The sequence below is a fragment of the Macaca thibetana genome, chromosome 10 (assembly GCF_024542745.1).
Source record: "Macaca thibetana thibetana isolate TM-01 chromosome 10, ASM2454274v1, whole genome shotgun sequence".
NCBI classification, from domain to species: domain Eukaryota; kingdom Metazoa; phylum Chordata; class Mammalia; order Primates; family Cercopithecidae; genus Macaca; species Macaca thibetana.
Window position 1 is genome coordinate 52,799,207 of NC_065587.1, and position 24,701 is coordinate 52,823,907.

At 45.2% G+C, this 24,701-nt stretch overlaps 1 protein-coding gene across 2 annotated transcripts in view; it reads right to left on the reverse strand.

The window, feature by feature from the left end:
• The window catches only part of EYA2 (EYA transcriptional coactivator and phosphatase 2), a 300,174-nt gene that overhangs the window by 34,705 nt on the left and 240,768 nt on the right, over positions 1-24,701 (reverse strand). For both annotated transcript variants that reach the window (XM_050745166.1, XM_050745165.1), the window contains one exon: positions 11,403-11,492. In XM_050745166.1, coding sequence (XP_050601123.1) covers positions 11,403-11,492 — 90 coding nt within the window. The remainder of the gene's footprint in view (positions 1-11,402; positions 11,493-24,701) is intronic.

Here is a 24,701-nt window from a genome sequence, read left to right on the forward strand (position 1 = left end):
TCTGAATATTGCCACTGCCAACCATGTGACTTGGGCTGTTCATTTAGCCACTCTCTGCCTCACTTTCCCCATTTGTAAAATGGGTGTTACGAACTGAACGTTTGTGTCTCCTCCCAAAATTCATATGTTGAAAATCTAACCTCCCTACGTGGCTGTATTTGGAGGTAGGGCCTCTAAGGAAGTAATTAAGGTTAAGTGAGGTCACAGGGTGGGGTCCTAACCCAATGGAATTGGTGTCCTTGTTAGAGGAGACACCAGACAGCTGTTTCTCTCTGGCTCTCTCTCCATGTACATGCACCGAGGAAAGGCCGGGTGAAGGCGCAGCAAGAAGGCAGCCATCTGCAAGCCAAGAAGAGGGCCCTCACTAGAAACCAACTTTGCCAGCACCTGGATCATGGACTTCCAGCCTGCAGAACTGTGAGAAAGGAAATTTCTGTCGTGTAAGCCACCCGCTCCATGGTATTTTATTATGACAGACTGAGCAGACTAGTATAATGGGGATAGTAATAGGATTAAATGAAGTAAAACATACAAGCCAACTAGAATGGTGCTTGGTATGTAGTGAGTGCTCAGTAAATGTCAGTTATTATTGAGATTTGGTTCAGAGGAAGAAGTGGAAAGTCGGCCAAGTTAAATACCTCCTTCAAGGTCTGAGAGCTCAGAAGAATCGGGGTCAGAATTGGAACTTAGGTCCTCTGACCCCAAATAGCATCCCACTCCTTCCACGGTGCCAGGCCTCTCAGTGGATGGCACTCACTCGGGTAGAGCAGCACTCCTTCACGGATTTAGCCATAGAGGAGTCCCCGCTTTCACTAACTTCTCAGTTTTGTTTTTTTTTTCTGAGATAGACTCTTGCTCTGTCACCCAGGCTGGAGTGCAATGGCGTGATCACAGCTAGCTCACTGCAGCTTCAACCTCCTAGGCTCAATCGATCCTCTACCTCAGCCTCCTGAGTAGCTGGGACTATAGGCACTCATCACCATGCCCGGCTAATTCATTTTTTTTTTGTGTGTGTGTGTATTTTTTGAAGATACAGGGTTTCGTCATGTTGCCCAGGCTGGTCTCAAACTCCTGGGCTCAAGTGATCCTCCTGCCTCAGCCTCCCAAAGTGCTGGGATTACAGGCATGAGCCACTGCGCTTGGCCTCCTCATTTATCTTCACACTGATGCTCCTGCACAAACCTATGCTTCATCCTAAGCATCATTACCTATGACATCACTGGTTTGATGCACTGGTCATTTTTCCGGGAAAACAAGAGTAAGAAAAAACAATACATTTAATAAAGTGGTTTTTTGTTTTGTTTGTTTTGTATTTTAATTAAGAGCAAACCACATGAAACCTGGAACGTGCTGTGCACAAGGCATCCATAAATACTGCTCAGCCGACTGACATCTCTCAGGGACTCAGTGTGGTGGGCATTTGGGTGGGACGATTCCACTTCATACAAGACTGTCCAGCATATTGGTTTGAGTGGTATTGCCGGCCCTGCCTCTGAGAGCAAACAGTTCTCTCCCTTCATGTGACAACCAACTACCCCAACCCCCAATTTCTTTTTTTCTTTTTTTTTTTGAGACAGAGTGTCAACTCTGTTACCCAGGCTGAAGTGAAGTGGTGCGATGTTGGCTCAATGCAACCTCTGCCTCCCGCCCACCCCCAGTTTCTTTCTTTTCTTTTCTTTCTTTTTTTTTTTTTTTTTTGAGACAGAGTCTTGCTCCATCACCCAGGCTGGAGTGCAGTGGCGCGATCTCGGCTCACTGCAAACTCTGCCTCCCAAGTTCAAGCGATTCTCCTGCCTCAGCCTCCTGAGTAGCTGGGATTACAGGCACCCGCTATCACACCTGTCTAATTTTTGTATTTTTAGTAGAGACGGGGTTTCACCATGTTGGCCAGGCTGGTCTCGAACCCCTGACCTCAAGTGATCTGCCCACCTCAGCCTCCCAAAGTGCTGGGATTACAGGCGTGAGCCACCACGCCTGGACCCACCCCTAGTTTCTAATGTGTCCCCCTATCCCTCCAGGGGATGGGGCTGCCCTTAGGTGGGAATGCTGCTCTAGTTAAACACACTGACACTAACGCGGATGAGAACATTCAGAATGCCCACTCTTTGAGAAAAAACAATGGTACACTCCCCTGTCCTCCCAACGCACAAATGACACTGTTAAGGAGCAGGGCTGCTGATTCACAATACAGGTGGTAGCAGGTATGTGTACAGTGTGGAGGAATAATCCAGGGCAAACATGTCAGACTAGAGGATCTAGCAAATGAGGAGAATGCACCAGGGTCCAGGCACCCGGCTAAGGTTGCAGAACCAGAGACCAGGATTTGAGGAGAAGAAAATGCAGTAAATGGAAATTGAGGTCTGTAAGATAGGAGTTGAGAATTAAGTGCTGTGGCAGATTGCTAGTTTTTCATCCAGTACCTGTTCTTCCTACTTCCAAAGTGATGGAATTTTTAGTAAGGCATGACTGCCTAGAATGAAGACTACAATTCCCAGCCTCCCTTGCTGGCCAGTGGGATGTAAGTGCAAGTATTGTGTGGTGCTTCTGGGAAAGTCTTTGAGAACCTCCACGTGCTGTCTGAAAGGGAAAAGGCAGTTCCTCTTTGCCCCTTCCTCCATTCTGATACCTGGAACTGAAATGTCACTATCTTGGATCATGAGGGCGAGACACTTGAGGGTTGGTGAAGGTGCAAGCTGGCAGGAATCTGAGTTCTTCATCAGAAGAGGTCCCTGGACTGCTAACCTCTAGAGTTCTACAGATAAGAGAAATACATCCTGTTTTGTGTGGACCACGTTAACCTACTTAATTTCTAATAAAGTCAAAGGCACATAAACAAAGTCAGTTTCCTGAAAGTTAGAAATTCCAGAAGGCAGTTGTTACCATGGATGGGGTCATAGGGCAAGACCATCAACAGTAAGAATCAACGATTTACTGATCACCTACTATGTGCCAGTTATAGCAGTGAACACAGTGGACATGTTCTCTGCCCTCCTGGAACACACAGCTGGTGGGGAACACAGAATTCACATCAATTACTTCAAATAATCAATGAAATGGTTACAAAGAGTGCAAAATGTGCTGTATAAGCATGAGGCATCCTGGGAGCTTATGATGGCAGAATCTAACCTTTTGAGGGGAATCAGGTAAGACTTCCCTAAGGACATGGCACTGGTTCAGAGATTTAAGAGGTGCATAGGAACTGGTGAGGCCTTGGACCTTGAGAACAAGAGGAGGGGAGAATGCTGGGGAAGTGTGTTCCAGACAGAGGGCATGGAGTGGGCAGAATCTTAAGGTAGTGGGGAGCATGGATGTTCAAGGAATTAAAAAAAGCCCATTGGATCTGGAGTGGAGTAAATGATGAAAAGAGTAGGAGAAAAAGTCTGGAGAAGCAGGTGGTGCCAGTCCATTAAACTTCCCTGAAGAGCTTTTGTTTTTTTTTGAGATGGAGTCTCGCTCTGTTGCCCAGGCTGGAGTGCAGAGGCGTAATCTTGCCTCATTGCAACCTCTGCCTCCTGGTTTCAAGAGATTCTCCTGCCTTAGCTTCCCGAGTAGCTGGGATTACAGCCGCCAGCCACCATGCCCTGCTAGTTTTTGTATTTTTAGTAGAGACAGGGTTTTGCCATGTTGGCCAGGCTGGTCTCGAACTCCTGACCTCAAGAGATATACCCGCTTCGACCTTCCAAAGTGCTGGGATTACAGGCGTGAACCACTGTGCCCAGCCTACTGAAGAGCTTTAAGCAGAGGGTGACGTGTTCAGCTTTCCTTTTCACCCTTCTGGCTACCGTGATGAGAACTGAGGAGAGGTGTCAGGCTGAGACTGCCAGCTGACCCTCAATACCCACTTCACTTCCCCTCTTTATAGTAGCAGTTTTTATTGGCACGTGACTGCCCAGAATAAAGACTACATTTCCCAGGTTCCCTTGCAGGAAGATGTGGCCAAGTGACTCCGTTAAGGCCAATGGGGTGTGAGCAGAAGACATAAGTGCAACCGCTGGGTGGTGCCCTTCTCTGTCTCTGCCTCCTTCTTTTCCCTGCTGCCTGGAATGTGCCTGGAATCGGTGGCTCATGCTTGTAATCCCAGCACTTTGGGAGCTCAAGGCAGGAGGATTCCTTGAGACTATGAGTTTGAGACCAGCCTGGGTAACATAGGAGACTCCATCTCTACAGAAAATAAAAATATTAGCAGAGCATGGTGACGCCTGCCTATAGTCCCAGCTACTTAGGAGGCTGAGGTGGGAGGATGGCTTGAGCCTGGAAGGTCGAGGCTGCAGTGAGCCATGATCATGCCATTGCACTCCAGCTTGAGTGACAGAGGTGACAGAGTAAGACCCTGTCTTTGGGGGATGTGGGGAAAGGAAGCCGCTGTGCCTGGGCTTCAGGCATGGAAGAGCTGCCTTTCTGGCCCTAGATTGTTCACATTTCAGATTTTCTCATGAGAGAGAAACAGATTTGTGTTTTATTTAAGCCTCGTTATTTTGATGAGCTTGTATCCTAATTCATAGACAGCAAGGAGACAGTGAGAAGGCTGTGACGGCGTCCAGGAGAAAGATGATGGTGACTTGGACCACAGAGGTAATGGCAAGGGGAGTGAAGAGAAGCAGACGGGGCCAGGACCAGAGAATGCAGCAGAAACTCAGGCAAGGCAGGATGACGCTAGGTGCCACCAACGTCAGCTGCTGCTGTGCGACCATTGACTCCCTGGCCAGATGCCTTAATTCTACCCTCTGGGCTTCCTCCCCCAGCCACCTCCTCCTGGGGCCAAACTGTCTGCCTCCCTCTTACTACTGCCCTCACCATGCCAGCCCCTGGACATCTTCTTCAGGGATAGCACCTCACCCAGGCACACCTCCTGGCTTCCAGAGGACACGCTGACACTGGCAGATTGCCTGCTAAGGCAAGGGAGAGCAAGGAAGGACCCCCTCCTCGGTCCCGCTGCATCTTGCCTGCACATCTTGTGTGTGTGTGTGTGTGTGTGTGTATGTATGTCTGTGTGTATGTATGTATGTATGTATTTTGAGATGGAGTCTCACTCTGTTGCCCAGTCTGGACTGCAGTGGTATGATCTTGGCTCACTGCAACCTCTGCCTCCTGGTTTCAAGCAATTCTGCTGCCGCAGCCTCCCAAGTAACTGAGATTACAGGTACACGTCACCCTGCTCAGCTGATTTTTTTTTTTTTTTGTATTTTTAGTAGAGATGGGGTTTTGTCATGTTGGCGAGGCTGGTCTTGAACTCCTGACTACAAATGATTCACCGTCTTAGCCTCCCAAAGTGCTGGGATTACAGGCATGAGCCATCGTGCCTGGCCCAAACTTGTGTTCTTTTAAAATATACCAAGAAGAATGTGATGCCCAGCAGGCAGCGGGTACCTAAGACAGTTCTTGTCAGCACACCTGCCATTTTAACCAAGAGGTTGGGGGTTGTTACAATCTTCAGGGCTACCAAACGCCATGGATGTGGATAGCAAATTGCCAGAGAGTTCCGCTGGTGTGATGAGCTGATAATGAGAATCTGTAACCGGAGCGTCAGCCTACCTTCTCTGTCTACTTTAGATCCCTTTTCTTCTGGCTTTATATCTATGTATGGTGCCTTTGTTGTTTATAGTTACCTTAGCTTGTTACCTTCTTTTTCATGCCTGAACTAAATGTCCCCTTGCTGAAATTTGGAATCATCTTTAATCACACTGCCTATGAAATTTCAGCCATTCAACATGAATCTAGGTTTTAAATGTATTTTAAATTAAAGTTGTGACATCTCAAAACATAAATAATACTTGTTTTTTTTTGTTTTTTTTGGAGATGGAGTCTCCCTCTATCGCCTGGGCTAGAGTGCAGTAGCACAGTGTCAGCTGCCAGGCCTCCCCATTCTCTTCTTCTCACAGGGCAGGGCTGAACAGTATCTCCTCCTGGCTGCATCCGAGCCCAGAAGTCAAAACCTAAGGGGTTCCCGCTTGGCTGGGACAGAGGCCACAGACCTAGGTCCAGCTCTGACTCGCCAGTGGCACATCCCTGGGAAGTGGGGCTTCGGGGCTTCCCACGAACGGCTTTCAGAGTGAGCGCAGTAGAGTGGGGCTGGAGGACAGTTTTGACAGATCTTGAGCAGGTGCTTGAATTTTAACTGAACTTCCACCCTTACCCAGGTGACATTTCAGAGGAGGGTTCACCTGCCCTGCAAAATAAAAGCTGCAAAATCGGCAGCTCTTGCACAAAAGCAAGGCGGCAGGGAGCAGGGGAGGGAACTGTCAGTATTTATGCCCAAGCTGAAGCAGTTGGCTGGGACCCAGGCCTGGTCTGCTCATGACTGTCATCATCTTTGTCATATTTCCGTGTTGCCTATACTTTTATAAAATGATTGTAAAATCAGGGGTCGGCAAGCTAGTTATAGTTTTCTAATTCAAGTAAAATAAATATGTAGCAATTCAACAATTTGCCCTGGTACCACAGAACCCCCCCTTGCATGTCCCCAGGGACACAGGTAGCCCCCTGGTGGAAAGGCCCACATATTGGGCAGGTAAGCCAGGCTCTGTGCTAGCTGCTTTCACATAGCTCCATCCTTATAACCCTATATGGTGGGGGCTTTGCTTCCACCCATTTAATAGATGAGCAAACTGAGGCTCAGGGATGGAGAGACTTGCCCAGGTTAGGAGATGGTGGAGCCAGGACTCAACGGCAGATGGAACTGATTAGAAGGCTTTTTTGTCCTCAACTTGGGACATGCACGCAGAATATCCTAAGATACAGCTACATGTGGCACCTTCTGTGTCCCGGACCATTCTTTTTTTTTTTTTTTTTGAGACAGAGTCTCGCTCTGTCACCCAGGATGGAGTGCAGTGCGGCGATCTCTGTTCACCGCAGCCTCCACTTCCTGGGTTCCAGTGATTCTCCTGACACAGCTTCTTGGGTAGCTAGGATTACAGGCGCCTACTACCACACCTGGCTAAGTTTTGTATTTTTAGTAAAGACGGGGTTTCACCATGTTGGCCAGTCTGGTCTCAAACTCCTGACCTCAAGTGATCCACCTGACCTCAAGTGATCCATCTGCCTCGAGCTCCCAAAGTGTTAGGATTACAGGTGTGAGCCACTGCACCAGGCCAATCCTGGACCATTCTTTAAACCCCACAGATTCTTTCCCCTGGGAGTCTGGAAGTTGCTGATTTAATGCAGACACCCGCTTCAATCCCTGTCCCCTGGAGTCTGTTCTCCACCAGGCAGCCAGAGGCAGCTTCTGAACCAAAGTCACATCATGTTGTTCCAAACCCTCCAATGACTTCTATCGCCCTTGGCTGTTACCCAAAGCTTTACAATGGCCCAAAGGCGTCACCCTCATTGCCCACCGCAATTCTTTCTGTTCCCTCTGCTTCTGTCTTGCTGGTTTCCTCCCAGTTTCTGGAGCTCACCGACTCTAATCACGCCTTGGCCTTTGCACAGTGCTTCCCTCTATCTGGAACACTCTTTACCCAGATGTCGGCATGGCCTCCTCCTCCACCTCCTTCAGGTCTTTGCTCAAAAGTCAGAGGAGCCTGGGTGCGGTGGCTCACACCTGAAATCCTAGCACTTTGGGAGGTTGAGGAGGGCAGATCACTTGAGGTCAGGAGTTCGAGACCACCCTGCCCAACAAGGTGAAGCCCTGTCTCTACTAAAAATACAAAAGTTAGCTGGACGTGGTGGCATGTGCCTGTAATCTCAACTACTTGGGAGGCTGAGGCAGGAGAATCGCTTGAACCCAGGAAGCAGAGGTTGCAGTAAGACAAGATTGCACCACTGCACCTCCAGCCTGGGCAACAGAGTGAGACTGTCTCAAAAAAAAAAAAAAAAAAAAAAAAAAAAGAGTCAAACACCACAAAACAAAAGCCCTGGTGACAGCCTCCTCCCTGACTCTCTTGGTGTCTCTTCAGAACACTTTGTTCTGACATTATACTTTGCATTCCATTGTTTACAGTCAGCCTCCTGAGCTGGAAGGTCCATGCCTTGTGGGCATGCATCTTGCTGTGTTTGGTTTGCTGCTGAATCCACAGCACTTCCATTAGGGCCTGGCAAATGGTAAGCTCTTCATAAAGAGCTGCTGGCCGCGGGAAGGAACTCCCTACAGGCTCAGAGAACAAAGGCTTCTGGCTTCGCGGGGCCTTGAGCATGCCTCTCCCTGGTCCACACGGCTTCCCTGGGCAGCTGCAGAAGGCGGTGCTTTAGATTTTGACAGAGACTGCCTTGCACCAACAAACAATATGTTTTCACTTGTGTGAATTTTAACTTCATCATGGTAGAACATGGTTTCAATTCTGCTGGGGGGCCCTGGGGGCTTCTGGCACTGGGGACATTTTTGAAATAAATTTAGAAAATAAACACAAACTGGCTTCCCTAAGTAGCTCCAGCTGGTAATTAAGATCCTCCCTCCAGAGGTGCAACTTCGACTTCGGGGGCCAGAGAGAAACGGCAGAGTGGGGCAAGACTCTGAAGACATCAGCCTGAAATACACACAAATCCCGCAAAATACCTGGCTCTGAGCTGCAGGTTCAACCAAGATCCACAAAGCACCTATTCCATGCCTGATGATGTTACTGCAGTGGAGGTTCAACCCCATACATCTGCCGGCCGATCTGGCATCTTCTCCAGGGTGTCTCAGACATCTCAAACCCCACGTACCCCAGACAGGGGGATGGGATCCTCCACTGCGTACTCAACACCTCCTCTGTTCTGCCCACATCTCAGTGAAGGACAACACGTCCCGGTCAGATCAAGCCTAGGAGTCATTGCCACCTCTCTCTCCCCCAACCTCTACATCCAGTCTATGAGCAAGTCCTGTTGGCTTCACCTCATCCTCAAGTCCACGTCTTCCTACCATGTGGATCCAATCCATTTTCTTCTCCTGCTTGGACTATTGCAGTAGCCTCTTGGCTGGTCTCCCTGCCTCCACATTTTTTTTCTTCTCTCTTTTTTTTTTTTTTTTTTAAGATAGAGTTTCACTCTGTCACCCAGGCTGGAGTGCAGTGGCATGATCGTGGCTCACTGCAACCTCTGCCTCCTGGGTTTTAGTGATTCTCCTGCCTCAGCCTCCTGAGTAGCTGGGATTACAGGCGCCCGCCACCACGCCTGGCTAACATTTCTGTATTTTTAGTAGAGACGAGGTTTCATCATGTTGGCCAGGCTGGTCTCAGACTCCTGACCTCAAGTGATCCGCCCTCCTTGGCCTCCCAAAATGCTGAGATTACAGGTGTGAGCCGCCATGCCCAGCCTACATTTCCCCTCTGACTGCCCACTCTCCATGCAGCAGCCAGAGAGGTCCTTTTCACATATAACACAGATCATGTGGCTTTCCTTGCTGAACACCAGCTTGCCCCAGGGATGTCCACGGCACTTAGAAAGAGCTTTGATTGCTGTGATATCTCCTGCCCCAGGCTCATCTACCCTGGCCGCCCCCATACCTTTACTCCTGCACTACGGCCCCCACGCCTTCTCTCTGATCCCGGGGGCTTCATGCTGGTTCTCACTCAGGACCTTTGCACTTGCTGTGCCCAGCCCCCTGCCGCTGATCTCCATCTGGCTGGCTGCTTGTCATCTTTTACCTCAAGTGTTACTGCCTTAAGAGGCCTTCCCTGGACTGGCCCCCTCAAGAATGCTGCCCCCCCGCATCCTCCTCCATCCCATGTCACTTGCTCTCACATCTGATTATTTTATTTTCTTCATATCCTTTTTATTATCATAAATGGTCTTGTTTATGGATTTGCTTGGTTGTTTACTGCCTGGCCCCGGGGATTTAGGGTTAATCAGACAGGGTGGTCGCTGTTCTCACAGAAGTGGGGGCGATAAGCAAGAATGAAATCACTGGACTTTTCAACTACAAGAGCCAATAATTTCCACTCTCGGTTAAAGCGAGTTGGGTTTTGATTTTTGCAATCGGCTGAGTCTTTACTGCATTAGGCTCCATAAGTACTCACTGAATTCAACGGCCATGGTTTTTTTTTTTTTTTTTTCTCTCTCTCTCTCTCTCTTTTGTGTCCTTCAAGCCATAGACGCCATCATGAAGCGAGTCTGCACTTTGCTTCTGAATAAACAGACAGTCCCAGGCCTTGAAGCCAAGGGTATTTATTCTCCATTGCTCCAAAGCTCTCTTTCTTCCTCAAGTTTCTACCTAGTTCTGCTCTTTAAAACAGATGTTGGGCAGAGAATACCAATTCCATTTTATAGATGTGAAGACTGAGGCCCAAGAGGCTTACGTAGATTGGACAAAACACAACTTTGATTATTTCAGCAAGGATTCCTCTCTCTGGAACTCTAGCCTGCAGACTAGAAAGAAAAATCTGTATGCTTTCCTAATGATAAATATTAGTGGTGCCTTGGGCTAGCCAGCATGGATTTGAAATCCGTAACCTTTATATTTCTACTTCACAGTTTAGTCCCCAGGGATATTCCAGATTCCAGGAAAAAATATCCCTACTAAGAGATACAGAATTTTTCTTTTGTATACAGTTTCATTTTAGGTTGCCTTTATTTTTCAATCTGTTGAACCAATAAGGTGAACATAATTTACAAAGCCAGAAGATTCCCATACTGATCCTTTTATCAGCCCAAACCCTTCCTTCACATTGGAGAAAGTTGCTTGCTCTTTCATTAGAGGGAAGTAACTCATTGTATTCCCCTCTTTACTCTGGCTACCAGGAAGTGATACATTCTGAACTTGATCGCAATACTTAGCCTGAGCCTGGATTTTTTTTGTACAACGTCTTACCCTTATTCATGACATAGCTTTGCTTCCCTTTGCCTTTGTATTACTAGTTCTATTTTAAATATGTTTCCCATTCGAAATCCTTTCTGACATAGGCTGGGTATAAACAAATAAATTCAATTTATTTTTGAAGCTACTCTCCTGCTTTTTTCCCTACCTCCCTTGGATCTTGCTTACGGGCTCAGGAGCAGATACTTTAAATAAGCATATTCCCTCTGCTTACTCTCATTCTTTCTCTTTGTAAAACATGCATTCAGGGGAATGTAAATTGTTTTTAAAAGCTTCCATCCTGGGCCACTGCTAATTATTACTGACCCGGGAGGATCTGTACTAATTTGCCTTAATAAACTTATTAAATAGCAAATTTCAGGAGGAAGAAACTATATAGCCTTTATTGGATTAGTAAAACTGCCAGTGGACATCATTGCTGGAACAGAGAAGAGCCCGTTAACTGCACAGGAAAGCTAGGGAGATAATTGAGCTAAGTGTGTTTCCAATAAACCATCACCGGCCACAGATTTGGGCCTTTTTGGGGGTTGTTAGCAAAAGTTTCAAGCTTCTAAATGAAAAAGGAAAAAAAAAAAAAAAAAAAAAAAAAAAAAGGAAAGGCAGCATCCTTCTTCCCATAAACTAGATGCAGGTGATTAAACATGGCAAATATTAAATGAAATCAGCAACCACAAACCTCCAGGTCATTGAAGAACAGATGTGTATCTGCAAGGTTGAAGATCATCTCTTCCATCATGAGGCCGATGCGCACAGACGTCGTGGTGTCCTGTGAGGTAGAGAAGGGGAAAATCACATGCGAGGGGAGCCTGAGGAATCTCAGCCACTCTTTTGGTCCCATCCCACTGCTGAAAAGCCGTTTTGGTTTTACCTCATCTGCTTGGCTCATGCGTGGCCTACAATGTGTCTCTGTGTGGGGCTGGTGTGATAATAATGTCATACAGCTTCCAGGATCTCACTTCTAGTTTTTCGCCATTTCTTTTTACCCTCTCCAGTATTTAAATCTCCTGGAAAATGACCCTGGGATTGCAACAGTGTTCAGTGTTGCAAGGACACTTATCACAGATATGATATGGCTGTAATAAAAAAGGGCCTCCTGGAAAATGCATGCTTTCAGGGGTTCCCTCCAATACATTTTTGTTATCAGGGAGGTCTGGAAGATTTCAGTATAAACCACTGAGAGAGTTGAGATGTTGAGTCTCTCTTTCCAACAATCTCTCTATGCACACTGCCTTACTCCTCTTGATATTTAAAAAAATCCCTGTTATCCAACAATAGAGGGTTAATGATAAAAACACACGAACACAAAGGCACTATGGTACATTCATAGGCAGGAAAACTAGGCAGCCATTATACAAATGAAGTCATTGTGGAGTAACTGATATGAAACTGTCATCAAGAGATACAGTACTAAGTAACGAAAGCAAGCTGCAACACAGTACAACATATGAATTTGCACAACTGTGCAATGAAAGTGCCTTCTTTCTGTATACATAGTGTGATAGACTGCACTGCTGTTCACCCATACTGGGGGTCCCTCCCTGAGGTGCTTCTCCCTGCAAAAGGATGATATGTAGCAGGGGTTGGCAAACTGCAGCCCCCTCGCCAAACCTGGCCTGCTGCTTGTTTTTGTATGACTAATGAGCTAAGAATGGTTTTTACATTAAAAAAAAAAAAAAATCAGTGTATTGTCTAAAGTTCCTCTTGTACTACAAAGTCAGAGGTGAGCAGACTGTGTGTCCTACAAAGCCTAAAACATTTACTATCCAGGCCCTGACACATATCCACCCTGTTCCATTCAGGTTATGATTGATTAATATTGGGAGGACATGAAGAGAATGTTTGCCTATGTGTGATGGGGTCAAGGGTGAGAAAAGAGAGCTCAATTCTTGTATTTTGGGAAGCAAGAGATCATACCTAAAACTGAAAGAACATACTTCTTTTATGGGCTACCAGAAGGAGCACATATGCATGTTACTTAGAAACTGGACCATGCAACTTGCTTTGGCCAGTGATATGTGGGCAAAAGTTATGTTTCACTTTTGGTCAGAAGTTTTTAGAAGTTTTAGGAGCCAGTACACACTTCCCCATGCACTCTCTTTTCTCACTTCACAAGGCTGTAAATACTCTGGATATTTATTCTGTTAGCCTGGAAGGCAGCTATGTTCACCAACGCCCACACATATTCTGTTGGCCTCGGTTCCAGAATAAAGATGATGTGGATCAGAGATGCAGTTGACCACAATGGACATGTATCATAAATGCGAAGTAGATGAGATTTTGGGGATGTTTGTTACTGCAGCCTACCCTTGCTTATCCTAACTGATACACATGGAAAATATGTAGCACAATGGTTTCCAACCCTGGATGCATATTGTAATGCTCTGAGAAGCCTTTAAAAATCCTGATGCCTAGGCTGCTCTCCAGACCAATAAAATCAGAATTGCTGAGAGCAGGGTCTAGGCACCAAGAAATTTAAAGCTCCCCAGGTGATTTCAATATGCAGTCAAGGTTAAGAACCACTAGTCTAGAAGGATATAAAACACACTGTTAATAATATTCCTGGCTAATATCTATGAAGTGCCTTCTCTGTGCCAATTTATAAGTATTAACTCATTTAATCCCCACAAAACTCTGTAAGGTGAACACTATTATTTTTCCATTGCTATGGTTTGGATGTGGTTTGTCCCTGCCACAACTCGTGTTGAAATTTGATCTCCAAGGTGGCAGTGTCGGGAGGTAAGGCCTAGTAGGAGGTGTTTGGGTCATGAATAGATTAATGCCTTCCCATGAGAGTCAGTGAATTCTCACTCTCTCAGGAATGGATTAGTTTCCAAGAGTGCGAGTTGTTAAAAGAGTTGACTTCCTCTCTCCCCATGTGATCTCTGCACATGTTGACTCCCCTTCCACTTTGCACCATGAGTGGAAGCAGCTTGAGACCCTCACCAGGTACAGCTGCCCAATCTTTAACTTGCCAACCCCCAGAATCGTAAGTCAAATAAACCCCTTTTCTTTATAAATTATGCAACCTCAGGTATTCTATTATAGCAACACTAAATGGACGAAAACATCCATTTTATAGATGAGAAAACGGAGGCACACAAAGGTTAGGCAACTTGTTCAAGGCCATACAAGCTAACAAATGCTGAGATTGGAACGTAGGTAATCTGGTTCTGAAACAACACTGTTTCTGAGGACTCAAAGGGGCTGAGTTGGGAGAGGGGAGACAGGGGCCTTGTCCCCTTGCTCCATACAGTCCTTTTCCTGTTTAAAATTTTCACTGGAGGCTGTATTATTTCTATTATAAAAATAAATAATTAAGGACATAAACCCTTCTTGACCCTTGAAAAAAAGAAAGAAAAAAATGCAGCTGGTGATCTCAGCTTCACACACACAACTGTGAAGAATCAGGCCCAGGAACACAGCCATTAGGCAAAACACTTCATCAAGGCCCCGAGAGCCAAAGCTTAGCACTCTTGGTCCTGGCTGGAACTCGACGGGGCAGGGTACTCAGTGAAAAATGAAGAGAAAATGAGGAAAACAAACTTTTCAGGGCCTAGGAGGGAATCAGTGTGTGACCTGGGAAAAGGTTTTGCATTACTCATATCCAAAGCATTTCACCTCTGCACAATCACACACTCCTCTTTGACAGAGCAATTCGTGCACCTAATCACTGATTACCAACCCTCCATGTACTGGACAAGAAGCAAGAAGGAGCTGCCACCCAGACTTGTTTGCTGAAAGGATTTATTCTGAAAGATGTCACCTCCCAGGCCAGCACACAGAGAAGGAAAAGTAATTATTGTATACCAAATGACTTTTCTGTGAAAAGTATTTATATAGTTGTAAGAAGGCAAATACCGCATATTAATAAAGCTCAAGGTATGACTGATTGATACTGGGAAGACATGAAGAGAAAGTTTGCATGTGTGTGATGGGGTCAAGGGTGAGAAAAGAGAGCTCAATTAGTATATTTTGGGAAGCCAGAGATCATGCCTACAATGGGGGAAAAAAAAGAATCAAGAAGTAGCACCTAAGGATGTTACTTAGAAATTTGGGGGTGAGGCTGGGTGCAGTGGCTCACACCTGTAATCCAGCACTTTGGGAGGCCAAGGCGGGTAGATCACTTGAGGTCAGGAGTTCGAGACCAGCCTGACCAACATGGAGAAACCCTGTCTCCACTAAAAGTACAAAAATCTGCCAGGTGTGGTGGTGCACGCTTGTAATCCCAGCTATTCGGGAGGCTGAGGCAGGAGAATCGCTTGAACCCAGGAGGTGGAGGTTGCGGTGAGCCGAGATTGCGCTATTGCACTCCAGCCTGGGTAACGAGAGCGAAACTCCGTATCAGAAAAAATAACAATAATAATTTGGAGGTTACATTTTTAAAGGCAGCAGCAAGAGTTGAAAGTTGTTGCCCCTGGGCAGGAAAAAAGGGTGGTGGGCAGTCACTGAGGACTGCTGTTTTCCACATATATTCCTTTGTAGAACTATGAATATTAAACTATAGGCATATATTTCTTGGATTAGGCAACATACTCAGTAAATTCACTTTTCATTATCTATCCTACAGAAAATCTCATACACATGAGCAAGGGGACATATCAAAGATGTTCATTACAGAATTGTTAGTAAATAGCAAAAGACTGGGAATAACTTAGCTATCACTTCAAAGGAGACTTGAAAAATGAAATGTGGTCTATTCATACAATGGGAAATGAAATTTCAATGGAAGGAAATGAACCAGATCTCCATGTATTAACAGGGACACATCAAAAAATATATTGGAGTGAAAAAAGTTTTCTGATTGCAGTATGTACTATGTACTGTATGTTATCACCATTTATTAGAGACACATAAAATGTTACTATATTTTCCATGTGCGCTTATATATTTATACATATCTGAAAGGCTATACACAAAAAGAAAGGCAGTTACTTCTAGAAGGCAGAGAGGAGGCAACAGGAATTAAAAGTGATGGTCAAAGTGAACTTTAGTGTTCTCTAGAATATTCTAGATTTTTGATTTTTTTTTTTTTTTTTTTTTTTTTTTTTGAGACAGGGTCTCACTTTGTCATCCAGGGTAGAGTGGCACAATCTTGGCTCACTGCAGCCTCGACCTCTCAGGTTCAAGTGATCCTCCTGCCTCAGCCCCCAAGTAATTGGGACTATAGGTGTGCGCCACCATGCCTGGCTAATTTTTTGTATGTTTTTGTAGAGACAGGGGTTTCACCATGTTGCCCAGGCTTGTCTCGAACTCCTGAGCTCAAGCAATCCACCCACCTTGGCCTCCCAAAGTGCTACAATTATAGGCATGAGCCACCATGCCCAGCCTTCTAGAATTTTTTAAAAGAGAAGGGATTCAAATATTTATTATATAATTAAACATCTTTCTAAAAATTGAAGACACCCAAATGTTTATATGACGAGCCTTTAGAATACCCACCTACTCTTGGAGCATTCTTATTATTTCAGATTTTCCTAAGATTGTTTTAAGCTATGTAGGTGGTACCTCTTTTCAAAAAACACGATAAAAACTAGTTGCACAGAGGCAAAAAAGTCTGGAATAGCCTCAGAAAAGCATGGCTAACTCAGAAGTTAAGTAACACAGTGTTGCCCTGGGTCAGAACACTTTATCCAAGTAGGAAATGTTTTTCCAGGGTTGCAGAGACCAAGAAACTAAAAGAAAAAAAAATTTGGTGCGGACTCAGTATTAATTTATGTGAAATACATCTGGAGTGAGGACAAGACAGAAGCCATCAGTTTCATCCTGGACTGTCTTGCTGAATGCAGCCCTACTATACACCGTCAGTATTCCATTCTGGGGTCTTGACTTTAGTCATAGAGGACAGATTGGAGGGAACCCTCTGTCTGACCCAGAACTTCTCGCAGTCAAATAAAGCCTAACATATGACAGCTTTCACACCATGCTCTTTCGGGCCACTGACCCCTTCAAGTCCAGCCTGATGCCGCTACCACCTAACACTGGAGTGAGGATTAAATCAGATAGCATGTGTGGAAGCACCTTGCCCAGGGCCTGGGCTGCAGCAGGCACTCCACAAGCATCGGTTGTTGTCAAAATCCCCCAGTCCCCTTCCTTGAGCCTTTAAGCAAAGAATCAGTTTCTGCAAACCCAGCAGGAACATCCCAAATCAGTTGATACAAAAGCTTTTAACATGCCACTCATGTGAAACCCATTTTCTGAAGCATGACATATTCTTTGGATTAAAAAACAAAACAAAACAGTGGTTAATTTCCTAAACAAGCAACAGCATAAGTGGATTACTTTAAAAAAAAAATCAATTTAAAACAGAATGAACGGAGAATTGGTAGTTTTTCCAAAACAGGCTTCAGTGTGTAACTCATCCCGGGAAGGACCACGCTGGGGACTAAGGATGGAATGTCATCTTTGTTTGACTAGAGAATTTGTGGGTGGTTCTCTTGCAGTGAAGGTACAGATCAGACAAAGACGCTGTAGATTTTCTTAGTGTGCCCTAATGCTCTACAGATTTCTCCGGATTCAGTTTTTATGAGGGTGTGGTGGGTTCTGCACACTTGTTTGGGAGGCTGGTGAGGAAGCTTCAAGTTGGAACTGCCCTTTAGGAGACAGGCTACGGACCTGGATGGCAGCTCAGTAACATAATTGTTATGCATTCTTGATGAAGTTCTTTTTTTTGTGACAGGGTCTCCCCTGTCACCCAGGCTGGAGTGTGATCATAGCTCACTGCAGCCTTGAACCCCGGGACTCAAACAGTCCTCCTGCCTCAGCTTCCCAAGTAGCTAGGACTAGAGACGTGTGCTAGCACACCTGGCTTCTATTTTATTTTGTGTAGAGACAGGGTCTTGCTATGTGGCCCAGGGTCATCTCAAACTCCTTGGTTCAAGTGATCCTCTTGCCTCGGCCTCCCAAAGTGCTGCAATTACAGGCAAAGTTCTCTTATTTAGAGGAGGATGGTGGGACCATGTAGGCGGCCCAAAGATCTGCCTTGTGGGTCACTATTTTGGGATGTAAAGTTGTATTTCTTGGATGAAAGGGAGAGGATAAGAATATAAAAAAATCTTTCTTAAAATAAAATTAATCTGATGTAAAGCAAACATGTATGAGGAGAATGGCATGCTAGTTCTCGGAAGTTTCAAAATGTGAATGCCGAAGTTATTCATAGTTAATTAAGACTAAACAGTTGTTTTCTATCAAGTGTCTCCACCATCCTCAAATTTATCAGCTCTCCAATTCATGCCATATCGGAAATCTACTTCCCAGTTTGCATAGATTAGGAGGCGACTGTTCTGATTTCAAAATAACAAATACAAATTTTTACCAAAAAATTGTTTTAATGAATCAGAACTCTATCCATTAAAGATTTTTTTTCCTGGATTTTCCGTTTTCTCTTTCTTTCTTTCTTTTCTTTCCTCCCTTTCTCTCTCTCTTTTTTTTTTACAGGGTCGACCTATGTCACCCAGGCTGGAGGTGCAGTGGCGTGACCACAGCTCACTGCAGCCTTGACCTTCTTGATCCTCACACCTCAGCCTCCTGAGTAGCTAGGATTGTAGGCTTGCACCGCCACACCTAGCTAATTAATTAATTATTTAATTAATTACTTATTACTGGGTCTCCTTATGTTGCCCAGGTTGGTATTGAACTCTTGGCCTCAAGTGATCCTCCTGCTTCAGCCTCCCAAAGTGCTGAGATTACAGATGTGGCAAGTTTTCTATTTTAAGCATGCAGCACTTTTGTAATAGATGACTCTAAAATGTGTTCAATTCAAAGACGTGAGATTTACACACTAATTAGCTGCACAACCCTTTGAACAAAAGGAAGGCATGCCGATTTCATCCTGAAACTGGTTTATGTGACTGTGGGATTTTGAGTTCCTTCATAATTCAAACATGAGTTCTTTCATAACCTAACTCTGGCTGAATAATAATAATAATAATGTTGATAATGATAATGGCCAATCTCTAGTGAGTGCTTTGTTGGACAGGTGAAGAAGGTGGGCTCTAAGCCAGATTACCTGTGATTAAGGCCAGTTCCACTTCTTACAAGTTACTTAACTTCAGTGTGTCTCAGTTTCTTATCTGTAAAATGGGCTTACGTACCTGATAGGATTGTTGTAAAGATTAAATACGTTTTTATAAAAGTGAGGTTATAATCCCTTTAGTGAAAGTTTAATGACCAGCACTAAAAAAAAGACTGGAAGAAATGTGATAGAATCCAGGGGTCAGCAAACTATGGCCTGTTGTCTGTTTTTGTAAATAAAGTTTTGTTGGAACCCAGCAGTGCCCATTTGTTCACTTAATGTTCATTTATGGCTGTTTTCATGGTACAGTGGCATAGTTGAGTAGTCACCACCGAACCTAGCTGAAACCCTAAAATACTTATTATCCCTTTACAGGAAAAGTGTGTTAATCCCTAGAATAGACAACAAAATATCAGAATCTATCATACACAGCAATGGTGAACACCTATTTCAGTTGGGGTATGTGTGTATGTTTGTGGCGTGTGTGTGTATGTGATGGGTCATAGTGTAAAATGTATTTCTTACTGTGACCATGTAAAAAAAGTTAAAAACACTAAGTTAATGACTGTTTAAGAGCTTAGAACCATGCCTGGAACATAGCAAGGTGTGAATAAGTGTTAGTTTAATAACAGCTACTGTTTATATTGCTATTACTGTTACTATTATTACTGTGTAGCTTGTTCAATGTCACTTAGCTTATAAGAGTCAGTGTTGGCACTGAACTCAGGTCTAATCTGACTCCAGACTCCACAATCCTCTGGTTATGCCATCATGCCTGTCACGGCTCTTTTGCTCCGAGGAAACGTCTGCCTTCCATGGATCAGCTGCATGACTGGGCAGAAGGGATGTGCTGTCCCCTCTGTGGAATCTCCAAGTGCATCAGACATCTACGTTATCTGGTGGTCTTTACTTGGGACGAGCCATTTGGTTGATTTCATTTGGGTTTCTGCTATGAAGTTTAGAGGCTGGCTGTGCAGGAAAGGGTTAACTCAGCAGGCCTGGGTTGCTCAAACCCTGCACATTCCTTAAGAAATGTCTGTCTTCAGGTCTGGCCTTTGGCCAGTTCCTGGTGCATGAGCTCCTAGCCCTTGGGCCACGCCAAGCACTTCCAGTTGATCAGATAGTTTAGGTTAAGAATGTGGTTTATGGTGAATGCCTGTGTTTGCTCTGGGGGGCTGGTGTCTGAGTGGCTGAGGTCAGTTACTCAGGTGCTGCATACCTATGTCACTGACCCCCAATCAAGGCTTAAGTGGACATCAAGGCTTAAGTGGACTTCCCCAGTTGGACATCACTTGGCATGTGTTGGCACACATGTTGCTGGGAGAATTAGGTGGAGTGTCCGTGCTCCCCTGGGAGAGGACTCCTGGGAGAGGTCTCCTGGAAGATCGTGCCTGATCTCTCCTGGATTTCACCCCATGTGCCTTTTCCCTATGCTGATTTTAATCTGTGTCCTTTTACTGTAATAAACTGTAACTGAAAGCCTAACAGCTTCTCTGAGCCTTATGAGTTCTAGTCAATCATCGAGGCCGAAGGTGGTCCTGGGGATTCGCAACATAGTGTCTTTATTAGACACCTTTAAAAAACAGCCGGTTAGCAAAGGAGGCAGCATGATATGTGGAGATAGCCAATCTCTCTGAGAATAGGCGTTCATATCTGTAAATTAGCAGTTAATAACTTTTAGTAAAAATAACACCTATCATGGGTCTTTCAGGGTGATCTCATAACCTATCCCTGGCCAGAATCATAGTGATTGATTCAAGGATGATTATGAGCCAATGGACACTGGCCTGAGGACTTTAGCTATGACTCCTGGGAGAGGCACCTTTTTTCCCCTGGGGTGGCTGAGCTGCTAGAACTAGGCTCAAGGATGCCGGCAGCCATCTCTGTCACCCTACAGGCAGAGCCTTCTTGACAATGCACACAGATCCATATGAAAATATTTAGGGACTCAGATCCCACCCTGCGTAGGTCTACTTTTGGACATCTTGGTGACATGAACAAAGAAATTTTCCTTTTTGGCCTAAGCTGATGTGCATTGAATTTCTGTTGCTTATAATCAAAAGATTCTTAACTCGGCATGCAATCTGCCAATTCCAAGCAAAAATGGGTGTTTCTAGTGTAGACAAGGCCCGCTGAACAAGCCCAAGTGTTTCTTTACATCTTAGCAACGGTCGAGCTTTGCCAGGAAGCACTTTGGAAAGACTGTCTTCTCTTCTGATGGCACCTCTTGCGACGCCCACCCCAAGGTGACTGAAGCCAAGTCCATGGAAGCGCCTGGGTTATTATCTGGTCTGAAAAGAGTAATCTCTCCCTTATACAAGCATTGCCTAATGGGACAAGGGACTCACCCAAATGGCCACCACAAATTGCCTCCATCATTCACAAGGTATCCATGAATGTGGCCATGGACAAGAATCTCCCTGAAGCAAAGTGGCTGAAAGCATCACCCATGGAGCTGGCAGGACCCAGGTTCAAATCCTGGGGCTGTCATTCCCCACGTACATCACCTTGAAGGAGATGTTCACCCTCCCTGAGCCTCAGTTTCTTCAGCTGAACATAAGCAGTGAGTCCTTTCCAGGGCTCCTGAGGATTTGTGTGTGATGTGTCTTGCAAAACACCTGGTGCCTAGGTATTACTAACAAAAAGCAGCAGCATTCAGAATCTTCCAACAGAAGACTTCTCCCACTGAGAAATTCCCATGCGATAGTTTAACCTGTTATTTTCCAAACTAGGGCCATTCTTGGAACACCTTTGCAAGTTCTGCCAAGATACAGAGTAGCTGTGTTATTATTAACTTAATATTTTCATTTAATTTGGCTACTCCCTCCTTTTAAAAAACCTCACTGGGGGTGTGGTGGCTCACGCTCATAATCCCAGTGCTTTGGGAGGCTGAGGCAGGAGGATCACTTGAGCCCAGGAACTGAAGCCCAGCCTGGACAACATAGTAAGACTTCAACTCTACAAAAAATTAAAAAATTAGCTGAGTGTGGTGGTGTGTGCCTGTAGTCCTAGCAGGAGGATTGCTCGAGCCTGTGAGATTGAGGTGACAGTGAACTATGATTGTACTACTGCACTCCAGCCTGGGCAACAGAGTGAGACCCTGTCTCAAAGACAAAAACAGAAACAAAACCTAAGTGCATTTTAGTTTAGAAAGAAACTTGTTATCATGATCATAAATAGAAAACCTGGTGTAGTCACCATAAATGGAAAGTCACCATGAATATAAACACATGTAATATAGTTTCCTGTGGCTGCCATAACACATTAGCACAAACTTAGTGGCTTTAAACAATGTACATTTATTCTCTAATAATTCTAGAGATGGGAGGTGTCTGCAGGGCTGCATTCCTTTGAGGGTTTCAGAAGAGAAGACTGCTGCCTTGCTTGTTTTAGCTGCTAGAGGCTACCTGCATTCCTGGGCTCGTGGCCCCTTCCTCACGTCACTCCAACATCTTGCTTCTGGCCTCACATCTCCTTCCGCCCACTTTGACCACCCTCCCTTTTATAAAAACCCTTGTGGATTACATCGGGGACACATAATCACAGCTGCAAAGTCCCTTTAGCCATAGAAGGTTAACAGCCACAGGTTCTGGGGACTAGGATGTGGACATCTTTGGGGTGGCATTTGCCCACCACAGTATGCAATTATAAAACTACCAAATGCAGTTATTTTGAGTATACCAACTCATGAATCGGTTTTAGGGCAGTGGTTCTCAGCAGGTGTGGCACCTCTGCCTAGACAGTGGTTTGGAAATTTGTGGGGGAAACATTTTGTTTGTTGTATTAGTTGGGAGGGATAGTGGTATTTGGGGGTGCCAAGGATATCAATGTCTTATAATGCACTGTAGGAAGTTGTACATAAAGAAAAATTGTCCCACAACCCATGTGACTTTTATATCTCCTGACGAACACTCATGTTGTGAAAAACTTGTTTCTAATTATCAGAGTCTAGAATCTAACTCCTTTATAGAAATAAACACAGAGTATTTTTGATTTTTTTTTTTTTTCTTGAGATGGAATTTCACTCTTGTAGCCCAGGTTGGAGTGCAATGGCGCAATCCTGGCTCACTGCAACCTCTGCCTCCCAGGCTCAAGTGATTCTCCTGCCTCAGCCCCCCGAGTAGCTGGGATTACAGGCATCTGACACCACATCTGGCTAATTCTTGCATTTTTAGTAGAGATGGGGTTTCACCATGTTGGCCAGGCTGGTCTTGAACTCCTGACTTCAGGTGATCTGCCTACCTTGGCCTCCCAAAGTGTTGGGATTACAGGCGTGAGTTACTACGCCTGGGCTTTGCATGGTTTTGATAAACACTGAATATACTTGTTTGTATCCCATGGTCCATCCCATGTCTGTTCTTCCATTTTCCTTTACTTCTAGTAGAGAATGGCCCTAGATCTTCCTAGTTCTCTGAAATGCAACCTTTTAAATGAGAAGTGCGTGGAAGTATCGGATTCCTTTGTCATGTCTTCTATTGTGGTCATGACTGAACATTTACATACTGAAATACATGTTTTTAGAAAATAAACCTTCTTTTCTTTCTTTTCAATTACAGTTAGGATACTATGTTCATTTTTTTAAAGTAGTGAGTGGTAAGCTATATTATTTGGGGTTTCCATTTCGGGATCATAAAAGGGGCATTTTAAGAGATTTATTTTAAGGTTGAAATCTGCTATAGGAAAAACTGGCAGCTAAGGCAGTGACTCAGACCCCTATGCTAGCCATCCTCATTTGATCTGATCCATGGTGGGGGTTGGAGGGGGACACGCATGTGACTGGGGTTGGGGGGGAGCAGTTGTGCTCCCTGTAACTTTCCCTGACCTGAGGGCTCTAGTACTTCACCTGGTCCTTATACCTCAATTGCCTGATTTCTTCCAGGTTTTTCAAGGAGAAAGCGATTAAGAGATAGTTCCCCAAAATAATAATTCTTACCAGAGCTTTGCTGGTTGGATGGCCTACTGTGCACCCGCTCCTGCGCTCGGCACTTTATTTGCATGTTGTCATTTATTTTATTTCCAAGGCACCTTTAGTCCATCACCAAGAGCGGTGGGCGGTGAAGGAGGAAGGCAAGGAGCCCATCTGTGTGCTGGGCCACTATAAAGGCAGCTAGCCTCCCTTGTCCCCCATGTCTGTTGTCCACACAGCAGCCAGAGTGCTCTTTTTAAAATAACCATCAGAGCTGTGCTTTTCGTTTAAAACCCACTGCCTTCCCCTGGCCCTCTGAGTAAAGCCACCGTCTTTCAGAGGCCTCATGTGCTCTAGTATCCACCTACTCTTCCACACTGCCTTGAACCTGCCAAACTTGCTCCTGCCTCAGGGCCTTTGCACATGCTGTTCCTCAGCCTGAAATCCCCTCTTCCCAGGCTCTTTCACGGCTGGATCCTTTGTAACTTTCAATGCCAGAAAGGTCTTCTCTGACCATTCCCTATGAAATAAACTAAGATGTTCCTCCCCACTCCCTCCACATCCCATTACTCTTGGAGTTTTAAACACCATTTATCATTGACTGAAATGCTCTTATTTATTTATTTATAATTTTTTGTGCTTCTCCTCCAAGTAGGAGACAAACTCCATGGGAGTTATTACTGTGTCCCTCATATCTAGATCACAGCTTGAATGGCAGACGCTTCGTTAATTTCTTTTTCTTTCTTTGAGACAAGAGTCTTGCTGTGTTACCCAGGCTGGAGTGCAGTGGCATGATCTTGGCTCATTGCAACCTCTGCCTCCTGGGTTCAAGTGATTCTCCTGCTTCAGCTTCCTGAGTAGCTGGTGAGAGGTGACAATGTGCTAGCAGCCCTCACTCTCAGCGCCTCCTCGGCCTCGATGTCCACTCTGGTGGCTCTCAAGGAGCCCTTCAGCCTGCCAGGGCACCATGGGAGCCCCTCTCTGGGCTGGCTGAGGCCGGAGCCTCCTCCCTCTGCTTGCGGGGAGGTGTGGAGGGAGAGACGAGGGCGGGAACCAGG